At 46.0% G+C, this 23,441-nt stretch overlaps 1 protein-coding gene across 5 annotated transcripts in view; it reads right to left on the bottom strand.

Moving 5' to 3' along the window:
* Positions 1-23,441, bottom strand: part of ARVCF (ARVCF delta catenin family member) — a 1,066,482-nt gene that overhangs the window by 233,370 nt on the left and 809,671 nt on the right. Inside the window, exon 1 of one of the 5 annotated variants that reach the window (XM_073628775.1) lies at positions 15,306-15,714. The exons of the other annotated variants lie outside the window; for them this stretch is intronic. Within the exon in view, the coding sequence (XP_073484876.1) occupies positions 15,306-15,326 (21 nt within the window). The 5' untranslated portion in view covers positions 15,327-15,714. Of the gene's footprint in view, positions 1-15,305; positions 15,715-23,441 lie in introns of those variants that run through there. 5 annotated transcript variants of the gene reach the window in all.

Here is a 23,441-nt window from a genome sequence, read left to right as displayed (position 1 = left end):
ACAAGTAACAGGAAGTGGGCTGTATAAGGTATTTACTGGCAGAACAAAAAAAAAAAAAAAAAGTTTTACTATCCAAAGTTAAAAAACAAGGGCAGAAGATTTCATAGATGGAAAGATGAAAAATAATAAAAACAAAAATAATGACTGAAGATGCTCTTTAAAAATCTCCTTTGATTTTAGGAAAGGTAAATGACCCACAAGACCCATCTGCTACCTGTGCGGCATCCAAAATGTTATTCTTCTACAAAAAGGAGTAAACTGCACCTGTCACCACCGCATGTCATACAGATTGCCGCAATTCAAAGTCTCTGGTGACCTTGGACAATTTGCACTCCTCAGACATTACACATGAGATTTGAGCAGAGACTTCATTGCAGAAACACAAATCACGGCTGTAAGAGCAGCTACAGGCGATGCAATATGGCAAAGACAGCAGTGATGTCAGGAAGGCCAGACCATTTACAGGATGAAAAACTTAAAAGGCCCCTTTCACACTGGGGCGGTGGGTGCGTCGGCGGTAAAGTGCCACTATTTTTAGCGGCACTTTACCGTCAATTTCACAACGCTATTCGGCCGATAGCGGGGTGCTTTTACCCCCCCCTAGCGGCCGAGAAAGGGTTAAAACCACTGCAAAGCGCTGCTACAGCAGCGCTAGGTTGGCGGTATAGCCGCGCCACTGATTTCAATGGGCAGGATCGGTGAAGGAGCGGTGGATACAGCGCTCCTTCACCGCTCCAAAGATGTATCACCTGTAAAGCACCTCAGTGTGAAAGGGGTCAAAGTGTTACTAAACCCACAACAGTGAAATCTGTCTGTATATGCAGAATAGCATGCTTGTTATACGCACTGTGTAAGTTAAGGGGTTAATCCTCTGTATTGTGTAAAAAGGCTGTTTTATCTTGTATGCGCAGATCCTCCTCCTCCTGCACTGTCTGGGGAAAGCCAACTAACACAGGAAGGGTAGCCAACCTGCACATGCTCAGTTGTGTCTTTTATGCTGGAGAGAATTGCTTGCCAGGTCACATGATTTTGGCATCACACATGTGGGCGTGTATACAGGCTGAAGTGGAAATCTCCTCCTACCTGAACTCTCAGCACTGGAGAAACTGTGCAGTTTATAAAACTGACCGTGGTACACAGATCAGCAAAAAAAAAAAAAAAAAAAAAAAAAAAAAAAAAAAGTGTTATACAGTGGCAATATTTTAATGTAAAAAAAAGATTTATAAGCTGTGGGCACTGACGGGGGGTGGGGGTGGTACAGATTGACCATTTTCATATTACTGGGTTTGGTAACACTTTAACAGCACATGCCCAAACAACAGGCACACACAACTGACTTCTGAGAATTCTTCAGCCAAATAAGACAACTAGACCACTGTTTTAAAAATTGAATGAACACAAATGGGAAAAAAAAAAAAAAAGGTAAATTTGAGCCTGCAGAGCATTGCAACTGCAAGCAGTGCTTTGTGAGTACTATGCACAGGCTCCTGCAGACTCTTTTCCTAGTCCCAGTTCTATACACTAGTACAAACCTACCATTATGGGGCTGGAGAAAGTCAGTCAATGGTCTACAAGTGAGGAGACCTCACCAAACTTTTTCTTTGAGACCTACAAACTCATCTGCCCTTATGGATGGACTTGTGGATGGAGGGTGGGTAGAGCAATACACAGCTGCACCTAATTCAAAGGATAACAATTCTGTGGGGAGAAAAACCCATGATTCAGGTAGGTGGAGGGCATTTTGGGAGTGGGTGCAAGAGAACGTGACCAGGTTCATAGCAGTACCAATGAATGGTCACAAATGTGGATTACACTTAAGGTATAGTGGTGGTGGTTTGAGAAAGGTATGCATTAGAACATTTTACAAGGTACACCATAATTTGTGGATAAAAAAAAAAAAAAAAAAAAAAAAAAAAAAAAGGAACTTATTATGATATATCTTCAGAGTATGTGCCACCATTTCATTTCTGCTTTGTTGATATTTTTATGGTGGCAGAGACACACCCATAACCAATACAGAACAAGAAGCGTGATCCAAGGCAAGGCTGTTGGACCTTACCTGCAGGTTTTTATTAGGCCACATGCACACTGGACATTAAAGTAACGTTAATAAAAACGGCAGTAGCTTTGCAGTGAGTTTTTCAACGTTTAACGTTTTTGCAATAGTGTTTTTTTTTTCCCCCAATGGATCAAAAACGTTGAATGCTAGTGAGCAGTGTTGCTGAGCGTTCATCGGCGTTTGATGTTAGAGTGTTTTTACAGCTGAAAAACTCCTCTCAGAACCCAATAATTTTGGGGTTTTTTTTAAAGCCAAAAAAAAAAAAAAAACGCCCCAGCCAAAAACTGCCAACAACAGCCTGTGTGCAAGGACTCATAGGATAATATGATGGGGAGTTTATAGACTGTATATATAAAAAAAAAAAAAAAAAACAAAACCCCCACACACGTCTGAAGCCAAAAACAGCTGCTGTAAAAACGTCCAGTGTGCATGAGGCCTTATAACGTAATCAAAAAGGACACGTTCACACGATACAGCACCCAGACTCAGAGCCTGTGCTTGCCATACACAGCAAATTTCACCTCGTCCCTGAAAAACCAACAGAAAGCCAACCAAAGGTGACCCTGGCAACAACCTTCGTCCAACATCCTCCAATTGAAAAAAAAAAAAAAAATCAAAAGAGCAACTAAAAACGGTATCTGCATCCAGTCAGGTTCAGGTATTTTGAGAGCCAGTGGTGCCAGCTGTCAGAATAAAATACACACGGTGGAAGATTCAACTGGCATGGATAGAGGATGGAAGGTGGGTGTGTAGCTTCAAGACAGCTACCTAGGAAAAAAGAGCCATAGAAAAGCAAAGTTTCTTTTACAAAGAATTTAGTAAGTATATAATCCAACATATCAGGACAGCAATTAGATGGTTACACTGTGTAGTAAGCAAACATAAAGCAAAAAACAAAGATAAAATAACAGTAAGGCTCGGTTCACACATGGGCGGCACGACTTGCAGGTCGCCTCAGCGAGGCGACCTGCAAACGACTGCCGGGGCGACTTGCGAGACGACTTCTGCATAGAAGTCTATGCAAGTCGCCCCAAGTCGCCCCCAAAGTAATACAGGAACCTTTTTCTAAGTCGGAGCGACTTGCGTCGCTCCAATTAGAACGGTTCCATAGCACAGAACGGGAGGCGACTTGTCAGGCGACTAGGTCGCCTGACAAGTCGCCCCAGTGTGAACCGGCAGTAAAAAGGAGACGTAAACAGTGGCATTACACAGGTTTCGAGCAGAACGTCCCAGGTAACAGAGAGAAAAAAAAAAAAAAGGAAGAAAGGAAGGAAGAAAGGAAGAAAGGAAGAAAGGAAGGAAGGAAGGAAGGAAGGAAGGAAGAAAGGAAGAAAGGAAGAAAGGAAGAAAGGAAGAAAGGAAGAAAGGAAGAAAGGAAGAAAGGAAGAAAGGGTTTATCCTTAGGACCCCTTTCACACTGAGGTAGTTTTCAGGTGCTTTAGGCGCTAAAAATAGCGCCTGTAAACTCTCAGCCTCCCCAGTGAGAAAGCTCGAGTACTTTCACACTGGGGCGGTGCGCTTGCAGGAAGGGGGGGGGAGAGAGTCCTGCAAGCAGCATCTTTGGGGCAGAGTATACACCGCCCCTGCCCATTGGAATGAATGGGCAGTGCTTCCGAATCGCCTGAAAAGTGCTTTGGAAGTGCCGCAATACGGGCGCTTTTAACCCCCTTCTTGGGGGTTAGTGGCCGAACAGACCCGCCGCACCAGTGTGAAAGCAGCCTAAAAGCAAGTGTCTCCAAATAATGGCCTGCAGGCCACAACTAACCTCACACTCCATGCTCAGACTGAGGATTCAACAAATCGATCTCGGCTTCTGATGGGAACCCTGATGTATGAGGGATTCTCATAGGCACCCCGATCTAAGTAGGGGCTCTGATATGCAAGGAGGACTGTGATGCGATGGGGGGGCTTTGGATGTAAAGAGGGGCTTCTGATATGGAGTTATTCCTTGGAGCGCGTTTATTTAAAAAAAAAAAAAAAAAAAATGATTTTTTTTTTTTTGGGCCCACAAATATATTTGTAAAATATACAATGCGGCATTCCACCAACTACCTTCAAGCCTATCTAAACCCAAACACAAAAACATGTTGCAGCTTACCAGTCCTTGGATGAGGTGGCTGCATCTATAGAAAAGCAGCATGGTCACTTTAGGGCAGAGCTAAACAGACCTCACCCTCTCTTCTGTACAACAGAGGGGAGGGGTTCTGTAGTCCTCTGAGAAAACTGGGAACAAATGTTAAATGGATAAGAATGCAGTACAGACGGAGAGCAAAACATGATTTCTGGCAGGATCAACAGGCATTTTTTTACGCTTATTTCACAAATATAATAAAATACTTTTAAATATTTATTTCAACAGGCCAAACAAAAAAAAAAAAAAAAAAAAAAAAGGGAAAGACAAAAATGAGGAGCTCATGGTTTGTGTTTACATACTCTTTACCATTGGCTAGTAAGTCTACTCATCAGTGTTAGGCCAATAGAAAAAAAAAAAAAAAAAAGGTGGAAGGACACAGTCCAGATCCAGTGACATGGAAGCTGGTTGCATTACAGAGAAGTCTGGATTTTGGAGGACCCCAAAGCTTGCAAGCAGGTACCTGGAGGGTAGAGTGCCCGTTTACATTATACTTTGGTGCCACAGAATGCCTAGAAGTGATAAACCGAATACTAAAACACCCATGTTTTAAAAAAAAAAAAAAAAAAAAAAAAAAAAAAAAAAAAATCTTCCCATAGCTGTACAAAGATATTTAATATTTATAGAATACTGCTGTGCAGCCCATGTCTATGAAAAATGCCAGAACAGGCAAAGAAAGTAAAAGCAGAGAAGAAAATGACAACCAGCAGCTTTCTCTATAGGATTATTAGACAGAAAGCCCACTGTGTGGGAGAATACGGCTCCCTGCTATACCACCTGTTTTAAATACCTTCAGATCTGATAGTCACCTGAAGATCTGATATTTTACTGGTAGATTTGTTAAAGCTGAAGTTTAATCTGCTTATATTTTGCCTTCCTTGGTTCTCTGTGTTCCCCCTCTTTAATATGTTAATGAAATGTTTACATTAAACCTAATTTTCATAATATACATTTAGATGCAGCAATGTCATCAATGGGGACTCTGTGCTTTTCTATGCAATGCAGATAGATCAAGGCTGGTGGGAAGGACTCACAGGATGCAATCTATAGCTTGCTGAAAACATCACAGCACCCTGCCTTAGCACTCCTCTTAACAGCTCATAGCTCTGGTACAAGCAGCAGACTAGTGCAGCTACTGAATGATGCCTTAATGGGAGGACGGGATGGGAGGAGATCAGTCTGGAGAAGTGAGTGTTCCAGGCAGACGTCTAGGTCAGGGGTAGGCAACCTCGGCCCTCCAGCTGTGGTGAAACTAAAAAAAACATCATGCCTGTGATTGTCAGGGTCTTGCAATATCTCATGGGTCTTCTAGTTTCAAAACAGCTGGAGAGCTGAGGTTGCCTACCCCTGCTCTAGGTAATACCCATAGATGCAGAGCCTCCATTACGATACTGAATTGAACGAAAAATCAGTGAATGAAATGGTAGGGTCAGAGACAGTAAAGCCCCATACACACGGGCAGAATGTCGCTGGACATTGGCTGGTTCAATAAAAACCGGCTGACATTCGGCCCGTGTGTATGTTGGTCTGTCCAACAGAAGCGGGCCGGTGTCCCCGTCAGAACACAACAGCTCAGTGGGTTAGATCGCTGTACTAACGTCAGATCATTAGTACAGCAGCTCCAACCGGGGCTGTTTTTTTTTTTTTTCCCCTTCAACCCAGCGGGATTGAACACAACTAAATTTAAAAAAAAATTAAATAAAAATTTAAACCCCCCCCCCCCCCCCCCCCCAACAACTTGTAGTGTGTACCAGGCATAAGGCTGGGGAGGAATGGGATAAAAGACAGGAATGAATGTAGACTTATGGGGCGAACACACGGTCGGACTTTTCAGCTACAAAAGTTTGACAGCCTGTCCGACGGACTTGCGGCGGACTTTCTAACGAACAGACTTGCCTACACACGATCACACAAAAGTCCGTCGAATTCTTACGTGATGACGTACACCGGACTAAAATAAGGAAGTTGATAGCCAGTAGCCAATAGCTGCCCTAGCGTGGGTTTTTGTCCGTCAGACTAGCATACAGACGAGCGGATTTTTCGACCGGACTCGAGTCCGTCGGAAAGATTTGAAGCATGTTTCAAATCTAAAGTCCGTCGGATTTGAGGCTGAAAAAGTCAGTTGAAAGTCCAGAGAAGCCCACACACGATCGGATTACCAGCCAGCTTTAGTCCGTCAGCGTCCGTTGGACTTTTGTAGACGAAAAGTCCGACCGTGTGTACGCGGCATAACTCTCTGCAGTGTAATCAGAGTAAGCAATTTTTGTACAGGAGAGAAGACTGAAAATAAAAGCTGGTGTTGAGCATTAAACTCCCATAAGGTAGGCCTGACATAGAGGAAAATCCTCTGTAGAGAAGCTGGCCTTCATGGTATGACCTAGCAATGCCCTGGCTGCTTACACCAAAGATTCTACAAGTTCTTCAAGGCTGTTGTAATTTCCACAAAGTGTTAATCTACACCAGCTATCTAGATGAAAGACATTTCTACATGTAGATTAAATCATGGCTTGCTTTACTCCATTGTCTTGTACCCCTCACAGTAATTAAAATTCTTGGCTCTGGGAGATGGCCGGAAGGTGCCAATACAAATATGTTGCCCATGCCAATAAACATTTTCTCTAAGTATCCAGTACACCGGATGGTAAAGCACAGACTCACTGGCAAACATACTACACATGACCTAATTAGAAACTTACAGAACAAATTCATGTTTCTTTACAACTGGAAGCAATGTGACAAAAATGATAATAGACCAAACGGGGTTACTATGGGAATATCATTGAGCTTCTCCCCTTCCAAACAAAAGCGTTAATCTAGTTATTGTATTGAGGAGCATTACCCCCATATAAAAAGGGTGGCTGGAATGACACAATCACAGATATAAATATGACTATCCTCTGTCCTCTGAACCCCCCCATAGCATGATCAGCTGTTCTAAATACCACGCTCCAGTCTAATTCTCTCCAGCCTATTAATGCATGTCTGACGATTCCAACCAGTCTTCCCTGAAATAAAAGGCTGAATGGCACAGAGGAATGACCCACCTCTGGAAGATCAGACATGTGGACATTAGATCTACTTTATTTTGTTATAACCGTGACACTAAACTGGGGGGGGGGGGGGGGGGGCGGAGTTAATAAACACATAATGCAGCCTTCCAGTTGTTAGATCTGCTGGAAACAATTTTGTTCCCCCCCCCCCCCCCCCCTTTTTTTTCCCCTCCTGGGGATCCTGCAAGTAACACATTTCCTGCCCCAGAGTGACAATGCTCCCTCACTGATCTATGCAGGACTGGTGTTGCTACTGTAGAACAGCAAGTGTCATAACTACAGTACCTCTCCCAATCTCATCTTCATAGCATAGAAAGTGCTATTCTGTAGTTCACAGGGGTGAGCCAGGCAGGGCAGATAACATTACAAATTACACAGCACTAGATTTCTGGCAGGATTAAACAGGTACAACCCCAAAATACAAAAAAAAGTTGGGAATGCTTGGTTGGGGTTTTTATATACATTTTAAGAAAACATTTCCACGTGGCAGCTAGAGAGCACAGAACCAGTCATGTCAGTTTCTGCCGTCTTAGGAGCTTACCATCCAATTCACCTCCTGTGTATGCAGACTTTCCAACCAAGTTAACAGAAGTCTGACCTTATCTCATAACAAGACCAATGCATAGTTACAAAGGCCGGCCATACATGGAGCCAATTTCTTTCCTGATACCATGGGTTGCAGGACAGACAGTGTTTATGCGGGCATCCCTCCCGCTAGGCCATTGTCTTCTCCTGCTGGGTTGTCCTGGCCAGGAGATGACAGTGATTATGGCTAGTGCTTATAGCGGCCGTGGGCAATAATTGCAAGTTAAATTTGACAGGCTGGTTGTACCCAAGTTGATCAACTTGGTACATTGTCTGCCCATTAATGATTCAAATCTCGGCCGGTTCCTGCTGAACCGGCTGAGAATCGAACCGTGTATGATAGGCCTTACCCAGAGTGTAATGATAGCACCCATGTGGTTCGCTAGACAGTGAGAAGAAGTTTTTATGCAGGGTGCGGAAGTCCACACAGCAATTCAAGTTTCAATCCAACCACATATCCAACTATTTCCTGTGGGGTCTCTGGGATAGAAGTACAGGGAATGCTCTTGGATGGGGACAACCACAGAAAGAAATACAATACTTGACAGGGGTTCTAACCCATCCCATACAGGGGAAATAAAAAAAAAAAAAAAAAAAAAAAAAAACACACACACCACACACACACAGTTTTATCATCAGTTGCAGTGTGTTGAGTTATACTTTGTATATAACAAAAATAAAAGTGTAGACTTTCAACTTAGAGGATGTTGGATTTAAAATAGTTGAAACCAGACAAAACTATTTATGATGTGGCGTTATAGATAACCTGTATCTGTAGTCTTCCTGTGCCATTAAATAGAATAACTACTGGCTTATGGGCATCACAAACACCTTTGACTCCTGCAAAAGGTCAGCCTTTAAAGATAAATAGGCTGTCAAGAGGAAGACGTTATCAGTCACCAAGGTGGTGGAATGCCATGCCTTTAGCAGGACACAACTGCAAGTATGTAAGCATGGAACTGGAAGTATGTCAAATAAAAAAAAATTTAAAAAATTTATACCACTTTATGGAGATATTTTACATGCAATAGGGCTAAAATATTTTCACAAGGTTGTCTCTAATGTCAAAGGTTGCGTCTTTTGTAAATACATTATTAACATAAACCTTCTAAGTAGAGTCGCTAAAGAATGCTTACACTTGGAGTAAGTCCCCTCTTCTGACAATACAAGGAGCCACATGATATTTTAGCTACTGAACTCCTTTTCAGTGGCCACTGGACCATGTGTAAGTTGGTCCAAACAGGCAGTCTCCGAATAGTCCAGCTAAACTGAGATCTTGCCAGGTGGACACAAGGCCAAACCTTGAGCCTCTTTGTTCTGTTACCATCACAGGACAATGACCAAACTACTACTGGAATATAGCCAAGGCTGCCTTGATTACATTTTACAGTAAACATGATCAACTTCCCATTTTATTACAGTGTAGTCAGAAGTTTTAAATACTTATACACATTAGGATATATGCCCAATATTGCTGAAACTATAAAATGTGTCCACATTCCCCAGCAGAAAAAAATAAAAATCTGTACAACACAACACAAATGCCTTTCTTTGCAGAGGAAATCATAAAGACATACCAAAAACACCACATCTTATTAGCAACAAATTGTTTGTTCACTAAAAAAAAAAAAAAAAAAAAAAAAAGTAAAAAAGACAGCAGAAGCCAAAAGTTAAGCCACATAACTCATCTGTCTAGATCAAGCTCCCATCTGTGAGGACAAAACACAGGGGACATGAACTACATTTAAAGAGATCAATAATTTTCATCTATACTCCAAGACGGAAACATCAGCCAAGTGCATTGTGCCATTATCAATTCGATTTATTATTTTCTTTGTCCATACAAGTAAACCTGCATTTCAAATAACGCCCAGTTCAGGCTCATTCACCCGACACACCCTGCTAATTCAAAAAGCACAGCACTCCTACCTGCTGAAGATATCTGAGCAGAATGGAAACAAACAAAAACTGCAGTGCAATGAGATCATGTATTTTCCCTGACACAGCTTAGACATACTGAGTACAGACGCTGAAATCTACAAGTTGTAACATATGGAAACGTTTCAATTACCACTAAGGTGCGTGAAATGGGTTGCACGCCATTCAGTAGGTAGAAATAGTCCCAAGCCGATTTCAGACTGCACTCCAGACTGACAATGACATTTGTGGTATGCACTCTGGTAAGAGGCACACAAGAATGTGGAGGGATCGTTATCACAAATAAGCAAACACTCTACTGCAGTACTACATAGTGAAACCCTGCTGTCCAAGACCCCCTCTGGCATGAGCTTAACTATATAATGGTTCAACATGTACAGACCAAACAAAATAGGCACCTAGGCTAATCCTTCTGCTGCTATGGTGTGCAGAGCACCCAAACCTGCACAGAACACAATACAACAGGCAGTCAATTGCAAATCAGGAGTATCTTAAACTAAAGAGTTGCACAGATACCTTTGCAATGCGATTTGGCCTTATACAAAATGAATGGGCTCAAATTGCACTGCAAAGAAACGCATGCGATTTGAACAGGAATGCAGTACGATTCCTGTCGGAATCACAAGTGGTTTCCTGCACCACTCCTGTATGAACCCAGGCTTGTCATAGTGCTTTCAGCCTGGGTTCACACAGGAGCAGTGCGGGAAACCGAATGCGATTCGGACAGGAATCATACCGCATTACTGCTCAAATTGCATGTGCTTCTTTGCAGTGCAATTTTAGCCCATTTAGCTCAAATTGCACTGCAAAAAGGTATCAGTTTTGGGTATCAGGCTCGGTTCACACTGCAGCGATGCAGGAAACCTGCAAATCCACTGTGGGTTCCTACATCGCATGTCTCCAGCCCACAGTTCACCCTGCATGAGAACTGCTGGGCGTGTCAACAGAAAGTGAATGAAAACCACCAATTCAGACAGGAATCAGATTGCGTGGGTGTTAACATCCATGTGATCTGATTCTGGTGCGGACCAAAAAATAAAAAAATAAAGGGTCCTGTGCAAGTTTGTATCGCACAGACAATGCATGCGATTTGCACTGCAGTGCGTTGCAAATCAAATCCGATGTCTGACATCACGGAACCAGCCTTTTCCTGAGTACTCATGAAAATACTCAGAATTGGTGCTACCCCATCTAAAACCACATCCAAAAAAAGCAACATATGGAAGCAGTAAGTCAATGAGATATGAACACTATACATCAAAACTTGTGATGTGCGAAAATGAGGAAGTTCAGTAAATTCCTTGTAATACACTATAGACAAAATCTAGAGGGCACTTTACAGGGTCACCAAGAGCGTACCTACAAAAGGCAGAGTATTCTCCTACAATACTCCAGTGTTTCTCAACTCCAGTCCTCAAGGCGCTCCAACAGGTCATGTTTTCAGGATTTCCTTCAGATGAAACCGCTGTGGCAATTACTAAAGGCAGTGAAACTGATCAAATCACCTGTGCAAAATAATGGGTTGGGTTGCCTTGAGGACTGGAGTTGAGAAACACCGCAATACTCTGCAATCAAAAAATCCATGCACTACTTGCCCTCTCCACCAGCAATGTCACCTATGATGGCCTGTGCCAATCTGCACCTTTCCGGAGAGCCAAGACTGCCATAGACACACCCATCAGGAGTGCATCATGCCAGTCTGGGCTCACAGAAATCCTGCACTGAATAGTGCTCACATATTAATTATGCATACACCCTTAGGTTCTGCAAGATGCCCAGTAGGTACAAACAATAGTAAATATTGTAATGAAACCTGTTTAATATGTCTGGGATTACATTCAAATAGCAGGTCTGGATTAAATATTAGGGGTTCTCAAATCAACTCCGTTGACTCAACGATGGCAAGAAAAGGAGGAGATTCTGATGAGAATTTTCATCCTAAATGTTCATACGAAAATTCTATGAATATACGGCCAGCTTTAGTACTAACAGGCTTTCAGTATGAGAGGAGGCTGCAGTGGGTGGATCTTGGAATTTCTCTCTTGCATCACAAGCAGAGGTTCACAATTCTCCAAATATCCAAAACAAGGAGTGGGCTGACTTTGGTACATCACAGCTAGAAAAGACTGAAGTCCAGAGCAGGTACACTGTGGGATTGATTTACTAAAACTGGAGAGTGTAAAATTTGGTGCAGCTCTGCATGGTAGCCAATCAGCTTCTAACTTCAGCATGTTCAATTAAAGTATAACTAAAAAGGCAAACATTTTTTTTTTTTAGTTTTGGGTAGAGAGGGATTGCTATCTGTGCCCCCATTGAGGAGATTCACCCTCACTATCTGTCCTGTATATATATATTTATTAATAATAATTCAGAACTTTTGGGACAGCCCAAAATTCTGGAGACCTTGGAGTCCCCAAGGAATTGCCTTAAAATTTGCAGATATTTTTACCCACTTCCTGTTTTTGCTATGGGTCAGGAAGTCCGCAATGGTGCACTAATGGAGGGGGGGGGATCTGGACAGGGTTATAAACTTTGCCTATGGTTCTAAAAATAGAGAAAACCTGGAAGCTGATTGGTTTCTATGCAGAGCTGCACTGGATTTTGCACTCTCCAGTTTAGGTAAATTAATCCCTGTGTACACTGTATGCATCCATTTTAGTTTTAATATTGACTGCAGTGTCTCTTTAATAACCCAGGAACTGTAAAATAGATGCAATTAGCAGGAAAACAGCAATGCAAATGATATTTACACATACATTCAAAAAGCTGGTCCCGGGATAACCAAGATTATCTCTGGGCCGAAACAGGACTCTAGAATGCAGGGACTCGGAACTACCAATCACAAGTCAACTTTCTGCAGAATAAACCAAATCTTTTTTCTAGTCACTTACTATAGATATAAAATGATATTTAATAAAACATATTATATACATACACACTTATGTTCCAATAAAACAATCGAACTGTAATCAATAAAAGCAGCACACATTCTTCTACAACTCCCGGAGCTCAGGACATACTATGTGATCTGTCCCGGTTTACACCTACATACTACACAGTAGCCATGTCAGAAAGTGTAGTGGAGAGGTTCACACTAAAACAGATTCTCAAGGCCCCACTTGTTCTACCCAACAGACATCATATATTCTTCATCACTAGAAAAGGTGGATGAGGTTACAGAATGCAAATACATTTACAAAATTCAAATGCTAAAACCAATATATATATATATATATATATATATATATATATATATATATATATATATATATATATATATATATATATATATATTATAATTATAGACACCAGACACAACCTTAGCACCAAAAAAGGTTATACTCTTTATTAACCAAAGTAGTACTAAAGCCTTAATGTTTTGTTAGCATAAAATCAGTATGGACCAGCTGAGCATTGACGGGGGTCTCCAAACAAGGCCCAGTTTACTATCCTTCAGACTTTAGAGTGGCCAGACTGTGGACAATGAAAATAGAAAATGTTGTGGCTTCTGTAACAATATCCCATGGTTGGAAGGAATAGTGCCCCAAGGGCCAGATTAAGGCAAGCAAAAAGCCACATCCAGGCCCTGGGACAGTGTTTGGAGACCACTGGAACAATATGGGGGAGGTTTACAAATAAAATTGCTGCAGCTGGGCATAGTAACCAATCAGCTTCCAGGTTTTATTGCCAAAGCTTAACTGAATTGGTTATGCACAGCTGCACCAGTTTTAGTAAATCTCACCTAGGTTTCCATTGGAAAAAAGTCTAGAACCATTGTCTCCAGCTTGCTCTGCACAGCTTCACCCAAACTTCCAGTTATGAATATCTCACAAGTCTCTGAAAGCCCCCAGATTCTTCTCCTCGGGACTAAAAGGCCCTTAAATTCCAAGGGTCACAGTGAATGTCCAGTGTTCTCTGGCTGCCTGTGCATGTCGGTGAAGATATTGTGCTGACATCGGGTTAGAATCTCTCTTGGGGAGCACACATGAAACCGTGACTCCACGGGGAATCAAGGCAATGGAGCCACCCAAGAACAGAGAACCTGGCATGGGGATTCTTAGGATTGGCTCATTTGAGAAGAAGATAGTCAAGCTTTTAAAGAAGATGATAATGAGAAGGCAAGTGCTGAAATAAGCTGCTGTCATTTCCATTGCAATTTTAGAATTTAATACCACTTAAACAAAAAACTAAATAAAAAACACAACACCTTACTTAGGAACGCAAAAAAATAAAAAAAATCTATGTGCAGTGTTCTGTAATAGATGTACCATTGTTCATGGTTTAGTGGGCGCTTCTCCAGGTAAAGCAGCTCTGAGCACCAGGTGTGGCTACTATACACGGGAGTCAGAAGAGGGGACATAAATCTCATTGTAGACAGCAAACAGGTCTATAGCACAAACTCATAGCTTACATAACAACTACATTACATCTGATGCATAACCACACAACACCAGCTTCTACGGTATAAATAAAAGATGTGATCAGCGTTTCTAAATGTTACATGGCATCAGACTGTATAAAAGCGCGTCCTATAAATAAGTCACTAATGAGTTAGGTAGTAAAAATGAAAGGCAATCTAACGGATGGAGATATTGATCGGTGAAATAACATCACATAATCTCTTTGGCTTTCAAGATATTAAATTACAAAGAGGATGTGGTGACAGAAACCCACCCTATTATGGAGGAGTAACATCATTTGGAAAAGAGGAGGAGGGGGGGGGGGCACTGATTTTTGGATGACAAGAGTTCTTTAAATATTACTTTATGGATCGAAGACTTTAGTATCACTGGAAACACGAGAGACAATCCTGAGGACAGGAAACCCAATCTCTCATGTATTACAGCCATGGAAGACTGATCTGCAGCAAACAAGATGGGTTGGAGAAATCCAAGTGCTCGTGATCCTTTATGTTCATGGGATGAGAATAAAAGATCAGGCGATGGAGAACGCACCCTCCCATCCCAAGCTGCAATGTCTCACCCAGGAATGCCGGGATCTACTTTGTGAAGTGTGGAAGGCAATGCTGACACTTCCAGCAGAGAAGAGACCTTCATCCATACAATTAGATAGATTACAAAAGATCAGCAGACACACTGTCTGTGCTTTGTATTCAGGGATCTGGTGGGAAGCAATCTCATGGAATGCATCATTGGCAGGGATCATGTGCAAGGTGCAGTAACCCATAGCAACCAAGAGATGTCAGTTCACAGACAGGCAGCTTTGGCTCCTATTGATTTACAGAAACTAGAAGCATGACATACAGGAGGAGGAGCAGGTAAGTGGCCACACATGACCTCCTATGTCTATAGGTGAGTGGATCAGTCTCCAGACAATAGACATGGATGGGATGAGGGAGTAGAAGATAAAGTTCTCCCCCCCCCTCCCCAGTCCAGGCTTGTTGTGGTAAAGTTGGTGCACATTGTGGAAGGATCAGAGACAGCTCTGCAGTCAGCACAGCTCAATAGACTGCAGCAGGCAGCCATGGGACACACACACCGTATATACACACACATATATATACAGGGGGCACAGCACTGACCTGTTGGAGTTCTGCAGGCATTTATGCAGCTCTGAAGTCACAGCTTGTCCAGCCTCCGTGTACACAATGACAGATCGGCTCCTTTATTCCAACCACCGAGCGCACACCATCCACTCCTCTACATCAAATACAATCCCCAAATCCGCCGATAGAGTCCAAGAGGAGAGCAACGATCCTTTGTATGTGTTCACATTCCCTTCCCGATCCTCCGCACACAACACACTGCCAGCAAAGTATCACCGATCCCCCTCCTCCGAGGGTGGGAGCAGATAGACGGTCACAGCTGGGAGCTCAAATCATCCACTCACAGGCCACACCCAGCACACAGGACACTCAGTCCCAGCACTACAGAGAGAGAGAGAGAGATATACCTCCAGAGAGGAGAGGAGAAGAGACACTCAGTCCCAGCACTACAGAGAGAGAGAGATATACCTCCAGAGAGGAGAGGAGGAGAGACACTCAGTCCCAGCACTACAGAGAGAGAAAGAGATATACCTCCAGAGAGGAGAGGAGACACTCAGTCCCAGCACTACAGAGAGAGAAAGAGATATACCTCCAGAGAGGAGAGGAGACACTCAGTCCCAGCACTACAGAGAGAGAGAGAGATATACCTCCAGAGAGGAGAGGAGGAGAGACACTCAGTCCCAGCACTACAGAGAGAGAGATATACCTCCACAGAGAAGAGACACTCAGTCCCAGCACTACAGAGAGAGAGAGAGATATACCTCCGGAGAGGAGAAGAGACACTCAGTCCCAGCACTAGAGATATATACCTCCAGAGAGGAGAGGAGGGGAGACACTCAGTCCCAGAACTAGAGAGAGAGAGAGATATACCTCCAGAGAGGAGAGGAGAGACACACTCAGTCCCAGCACTACAGAGAGAGAGATATACCTCCAGAGAGGAGAGGAGAAGAGACACTCAGTCCCAGCACTAGAGAGAGAGAGAGATATACCTCCAGAGAGGAGAGGAGAGACACTCAGTCCCAGCACTACAGAGAGAGAGAGAGATATACCTCCAGAGAGGAGAAGAGACACTCAGTCCCAGCACTACAGAGAGAGAGAGATATACCTCCAGAGAGGAGAAGAGACACATGGTCCCAGCACTAGAGATATACCTCCAGAGAGGAGAGGAGACACTCAGTCCCAGCACTACAGAGAGAGAGAGATATACCTCCAGAGAGGAGAGGAGAGACACACTCAGTCCCAGCACTACAGAGAGAGAGATATACCTCCAGAGAGGAGAGGAGAAGAGACACTCAGTCCCAGCACTAGAGAGAGAGAGAGATATACCTCCAGAGAGGAGAAGAGACACACGGTCCCAGCACTAGAGATATACCTCCAGAGAGGAGAGGAGACACTCAGTCCCAGCACTACAGAGAGAGAGAGATATACCTCCAGAGAGGAGAGGAGAGACACACTCAGTCCCAGCACTACAGAGAGAGAGATATACCTCCAGAGAGGAGAGCAGAGACACACTCAGTCCCAGCACTACAGAGAGAGAGATATACCTCCGGAGAGGAGAAGAGACACTCAGTCCCAGCACTAGAGAGAGAGAGAGATATACCTCCAGAGAGGAGAAGAGACACACGGTCCCAGCACTACAGAGAGAGAGAGATATACCTCCAGAGAGGAGAAGAGACACTCAGTCCCAGCACTAGAGATATATACCTCCAGAGAGGAGAGGAGAAGAGACACTCAGTCCCAGCACTAGAGAGAGAGAGAGAGATACCTCCAGAGAGGAGAGGAGAGACACACTCAGTCCCAGCACTACAGAGAGAGAGATATACCTCCAGAGAGGAGAGGAGAAGAGACACTCAGTCCCAGCACTAGAGAGAGAGAGAGATATACCTCCAGAGAGGAGAGGAGAGACACACTCAGTCCCAGCACTACAGAGCGAGAGAGAGAGAGATATACCTCCAGAGAGGAGACACAGTCCCACTAGAGATATACCTCCAGAGAGGAGAAGAGACACACAGTCCCAGCACTAGAGATATACCTCCGGAGAGGAGACACTCAGTCCCAGCACTACAGAGAGAGAGATATACCTCCGGAGAGGAGAAGAGACACTCAGTCCCAGCACTAGAGAGAGAGAGAGATATACCTCCAGAGAGGAGAAGAGACACTCAGTCCCAGCACTAGAGATATATACCTCCAGAGAGGAGAGGAGAAGAGACACTCAGTCCCAGCACTAGAGAGAGAGAGAGAGATATACCTCCAGAGAGGAGAGGAGAAGAGACACTCAGTCCCAGCACTAGAGAGAGAGAGAGATATACCTCCAGAGAGGAGAGGAGAGACACACTCAGTCCCAGCACTACAGAGAGAGAGAGATATACCTCCAGAGAGGAGACACAGTCCCAGCACTAGAGATATACCTCCAGAGAGGAGAAGAGACACACAGTCCCAGCACTACAGAGAGAGAGATATACCTCCAGAGAGGAGAGGAGAAGAGACACTCAGTCCCAGCACTAGAGAGAGAGATATACCTCCAGAGAGGAGAAGAGACACACGGTCCCAGCACTAGAGATATACCTCCAGAGAGGAGAGGAGACACTCAGTCCCAGCACTACAGAGAGAGAGAGATATACCTCCAGAGAGGAGAGGAGAGACACACTCAGTCCCAGCACTACAGAGAGAGAGATATACCTCCAGAGAGGAGAGGAGAAGAAACACTCAGTCCCAGCACTAGAGAGAGAGAGAGATATACCTCCAGAGAGGAGAGGAGAGACACTCAGTCCCAGCACTACAGAGAGAGAGAGATATACCTCCAGAGAGGAGAAGAGACACACGGTCCCAGCACTAGAGATATACCTCCAGAGAGGAGAGGAGACACTCAGTCCCAGCACTACAGAGAGAGAGAGATATACCTCCAGAGAGGAGAAGAGACACACGGTCCCAGCACTAGAGATATACCTCCAGAGAGGAGAGGAGACACTCAGTCCCAGCACTACAGAGAGAGAGATATACCTCCAGAGAGGAGAGGAGAGACACACTCAGTCCCAGCACTACAGAGAGAGAGATATACCTCCAGAGAGGAGAGGAGAAGAGACACTCAGTCCCAGCACTAGAGAGAGAGAGAGAGAGATATACCTCCAGAGAGGAGAGGAGAGACACACTCAGTCCCAGCACTACAGAGAGAGAGAGATATACCTCCAGAGAGGAGACACAGTCCCAGCACTAGAGATATACCTCCAGAGAGGAGAAGAGACACACAGCCCCAGCACTAGAGATATACCTCCAGAGAGGAGAGGAGACACTCAGTCCCAGCACTACAGAGAGAGAGATATACCTCCAGAGAGGAGAGGAGAAGAGACACTCAGTCCCAGCACTAGAGAGAGAGAGAGAGATATACCTCCAGAGAGGAGAAGAGACACACGGTCCCAGCACTAGAGATATACCTCCAGAGAGGAGAGGAGACACTCAGTCCCAGCACTACAGAGAGAGAGAGATATACCTCCAGAGAGGAGAGAAGAGACACACTCAGTCCCAGCACTACAGAGAGAGAGATATACCTCCGGAGAGGAGAAGAGACACTCAGTCCCAGCACTAGAGAGAGATATACCTCCAGAGAGGAGAAGAGACACACGGTCCCAGCACTACAGAGAGAGAGAGATATACCTCCAGAGAGGAGAGGAGAGACACTCAGTCCCAGCACTACAGAGAGAGAGAGAGAGATACCTCCAGAGAGGAGAAGAGACACTCAGTCCCAGCACTACAGAGAGAGAGAGATATAACTCCAGAGAGGAGAAGAGACACACGGTCCCAGCACTAGAGATATACCTCCAGAGAGGAGAGGAGACACTCAGTCCCAGCACTACAGAGAGAGAGAGATACACCTCCAGAGAGGAGAGGAGAGACACACTCAGTCCCAGCACTACAGAGAGAGAGATATACCTCCAGAGAGGAGAGGAGAAGAGACACTCAGTCCCAGCACTAGAGAGAGAGAGATATACCTCCAGAGAGGAGAGGAGAGACACTCAGTCCCAGCACTACAGAGAGAGAGAGAGAGAGATACCTCCAGAGAGGAGAAGAGACACACAGTCCCAGCACTAGAGAGAGAGAGAGATATACCTCCAGAGAGGAGAGGAGAGACACAGTCCCAGCACTAGAGATATACCTCCAGAGAGGAGAGGAGAGACACAGTCCCAGCACTAGAGATATACCTCCAGAGAGGAGAGGAGAGACACAGTCCCAGCACTAGAGATATACCTCCAGAGAGGAGAGGAGAGACACTCAGTCCCAGCACTAGGGAGATATACCTCCAGAGAGGAGAGGAGAGACACTCAGTCCCAGCACTAGGGAGATATACCTCCAGAGAGGAGAGGAGAGACACTCAGTCCCAGCACTACAGAGAGAGAGATACCTCCAGAGAGGAGAAGAGACACACTCAGTCCCAGCACTACAGAGAGATATACCTCCAGAGAGGAGAGGAGACACTCAGTCCCAGCACTAGAGAGATATACCTCCAGAGAGGAGAGGAGACACTCAGTCCCAGCACTAGAGAGAGAGAGAGATACCTCCAGAGAGGAGAGGAGACACTCAGTCCCAGCACTAGAGATATACCTCCAGAGAGGAGAGGAGAAGAGACACACAGTCCCAGCACTAGAGATATACCTCCAGAGAGGAGAGGAGAGACACTCAGTCCCAGCACTACAGAGAGAGAGAGATATACCTCCAGAGAGGAGAGGAGAAGAGACACAGTCCCAGCACTACAGAGACAGAGATATACCTCCAGAGAGGAGAGACACACAGTCCCAGCACTAGAGATATACCTCCAGAGAGGAGAGGAGAGACACACTCAGTCCCAGCACTACAGAGAGAGAGATATACCTCCAGAGAGGAGAGGAGAGGAGAGACACACTCAGTCCCAGCACTACAGAGAGAGAGATATACCTCCAGAGAGGAGAGACACAGTCCCAGCACTAGAGATATACCTCCAGAGAGGAGAGACACAGTCCCAGCACTAGAGATATACCTCCAGAGAGGAGAAAGAGACACTCAGTTCCAGCACTAGAGAGAGAGAGATATACCTCCAGAGAGGAGAGGAGACACTCAGTCCCAGCACTAGAGAGAGAGAGATATACCTCCAGAGAGGAGAGGAGACACTCAGTCCCAGCACTAGAGATATACCTCCAGAGAGGAGAGGAGACACTCAGTCCCAGCACTAGAGAGATATACCTCCAGAGAGGAGAGGAGACACTCAGTCCCAGCACTAGAGAGATATACCTCCAGAGAGGAGAGGAGACACTCAGTCCCAGCACTAGAGAGAGAGAGATATACCTCCAGAGAGGAGAGGAGAAGAGACACAATCAGTCCCAGCACTAGAAAGATACCTCCAGAGAGGAGAGGAGAAGAGACACACTCAGTCCCAGCACTACACAGAGAGAGATACCTCCAGAGAGGAGAGGACAGAGGGGTCATACTGCTAGAGGAGAGGAGAAGAGAGAGCGGTCACACTGCTGGAGAAAAGAGAGCAGTGACACTGCTGGAGAAGAGAGAGCGGTGACACTGCTGGAGAAGAGAGAGCGGTGACACTGCTGGAGAAAAGAGAGAGCGGTCACACTGCTGGAGAAAAGAGAGCGGTCACACTGCTGGAGAAAAGAGAGCGGTCACACTGCTGGAGAAAAGAGAGCGGTCACACTGCTGGAGAATAGAGAGGGGTCACACTGCTGGAGGAGAGGAGCAGAGAGAGGGGTCACACTGATGGAGGAGAGGAGAAGAGAGAGGGGTCACACTGCTGGAGAAGAGAGAGCGGTCACATTGCTGGAGAAGAGAGAGCGGTCACATTGCTGGAGAAGAGAGAGCGGTCACATTGATGGAGAAGAGAGAGCGGTGACACTGCTGGAGAAAAGAGAGAGCGGTCACACTGCTGGAGAAAAGAGAGCGGTCACACTGCTGGAGAAAAGAGAGCGGTCACACTGCTGGAGAATAGAGAGGGGTCACACTGCTGGAGGAGAGGAGCAGAGAGAGGGGTCACACTGCTGGAGGAGAGGAGAAGAGAGAGGGGTCACACTGCTGGAGAAGAGAGAGCGGTCACACTGCTGGAGAAGAGAGAGCGGTCACATTGCTGGAGAAGAGAGAGCGGTCACATTGCTGGAGAAGAGAGAGCGGTCACACTGCTGGAGAAGAGAGAGCGGTCACACTGCTGGAGAAGAGAGAGCGGTCACACTGCTGGAGAAGAGAGAGCAGTCACACTGCTGGAGGAGAGGAGAAGTGAGAGGGGTCACACTGCTGGAGGAGAGGAGAAGAGAGAGGGGTCACACTGCTGGAGGAAAGGAGAAGAGAGCGGGGTCACACTGCTGAATAAGAGAAGAGAGAGGGGTCACACTGCTAGAGGAGAGAGGGGTCACACTGCTGGAGAAGAGAGAGAGGTCACACTGCTGGAGGAAAGAAGAACACAGGGGTCACACTACTGGAGGAGAAGAGAGAGGGGCCACACTGCTGGAGAAGAGTGAGCGGTCACACTGCTGGAGAAGAGAGAGAGGGGTCACACTGCTGGAGGAAAGAAGAACACATGGGTCACATTGCTGGAGGAGAAGACAGGGGGGCCACACTGCTGGAGAAGAGAGAGCGGTCACACTGCTGGAGAAGAGAGAGCGGTCACACTTCTGGAGAAGAGAGAGCGGTCACACTGCTGGAGAAGAGAGAGCGGTCACACTGCTGGAGGAGAGGAGAAGAGAGAGGGGTCACACTGCTGGAGAAGAGAGAGGGGTCACACTGCTGGAGGAGAGAACACAGGGGTCACACTACTGGAGGAGACAGGGGGGAGTCACACTGCTGGAGAAGAGAGAGGGGTCACACTGTTGGAGAAGGGGAGAGAGGGAGGTCACATTTCTGGGGAAGAGGAGAGGAGGGTCACCCTGTTGGAAGAGAGGAGAGAAGTGTCACGCTGCCAGAAAAGGGGTCACGCTGCTGGGGATGAGGAGAGAAGGATCACACTGCTGGAGGAGAGAAGAGAGAGGGGTCATACTGCTGAGGAAGAGGATGGGGGGGGTCACACTGTCTGATGAGAACGGGGGGGGGGAGTGTACACTGCAGGAGGAGAGAGGGGACACACTACTGGAGAAGAAGAGAACCGGGGGGGGGGGGGGATGCTATAAGAGAGGACAGAGGGAGAGAAAGGAGGCCACATTCCTGAAGGAAAGGAGAGACGGGACCGACTGCTGAAAAAGGATAAAGAGGGGTCACACTGCTAGAGAAGAGCTGAAAAGGGGTCACACTGCTGGAGGAAAGGAGAGAAGGGTTGCACTGTTGAAGAGGGAAAAAGAGGGGGCACATTGCTGGAGGAGAGGAGAGAAGGATCACCCTGCTAGAGGAGAGGAGAGAAGGATCACCCTGCTGGAGGAGCAGAATCACCCTGCTGGAGGAGAGGAGAGAAGACTGCCCTGCTGGAGGAGAAGGATCACCCTGCTGGAGGAGAGGAGAAAAGGATCACCCTGCTGGAGGAGAGGAGAGATGGATCACCCTGCTGGCTGGAAGAGAAGAGAGAATATCGCCCTGCTGAAGGAGAGGAGAGGCGAGGGGCTGACAGTGCTGAAAGTGGGAGGAGCAGGGTAACAGTGCTAAGAGGTGTGAAGAAAAGGGGGTAGGTCACATTGCTGGAGGTATTAGGAAAGAGAGTCAAAGGGGTGGAGGTTGGATGGGATGGGGGGGGGGGGGTCACTGTGCTGGAGGTGGGAGGAGATGGGCTCACAGTGCTGGTGGTGGGAGAAGAATGGGGCTCACAGTGCTGGTGGTGGGAGAAGAATGGGGCTCACAGTGCTGGTGGAGGGAGAAGAATGGGGCTCACAGTGCTGGTGGTGGGAGAAGAATGGGGCTCACAGTGCTGGTGGTGGGAGAAGAATGGGGCTCACAGTGCTGGTGGTGGGAGAAGAATGGGGCTCACAGTGCTGCTGGTGGGAGAAGAATGGGGCTCACAGTGCTGGTGGTGAGAGAAGATGAGGTCACACTCCTGGTGGGTGGAGAAGGGGATCACACTGTTAGAGATGGGAGGAGAAGGAGGGTCACATTGCTGGAGGTGGGAGGAGATAAGGGGTCAGAGTGCTGGAGGAGAGGAGGGACACAGTGCTATAGGCCAGAGGAGAAGGGAGGGCTGCAGTGCTGGAGAAATGAGGGAAATAGGGGTGCTAGAGGTCAGAG

The sequence above is a fragment of the Aquarana catesbeiana genome, linkage group LG01 (assembly GCF_042186555.1).
Source record: "Aquarana catesbeiana isolate 2022-GZ linkage group LG01, ASM4218655v1, whole genome shotgun sequence".
In the NCBI taxonomy this organism is placed as follows: Eukaryota; Metazoa; Chordata; class Amphibia; order Anura; family Ranidae; genus Aquarana; species Aquarana catesbeiana.
The sequence above is the reverse complement of the archived record's forward strand: the minus strand, read 5'-3'. Positions and strand labels throughout refer to the sequence as shown.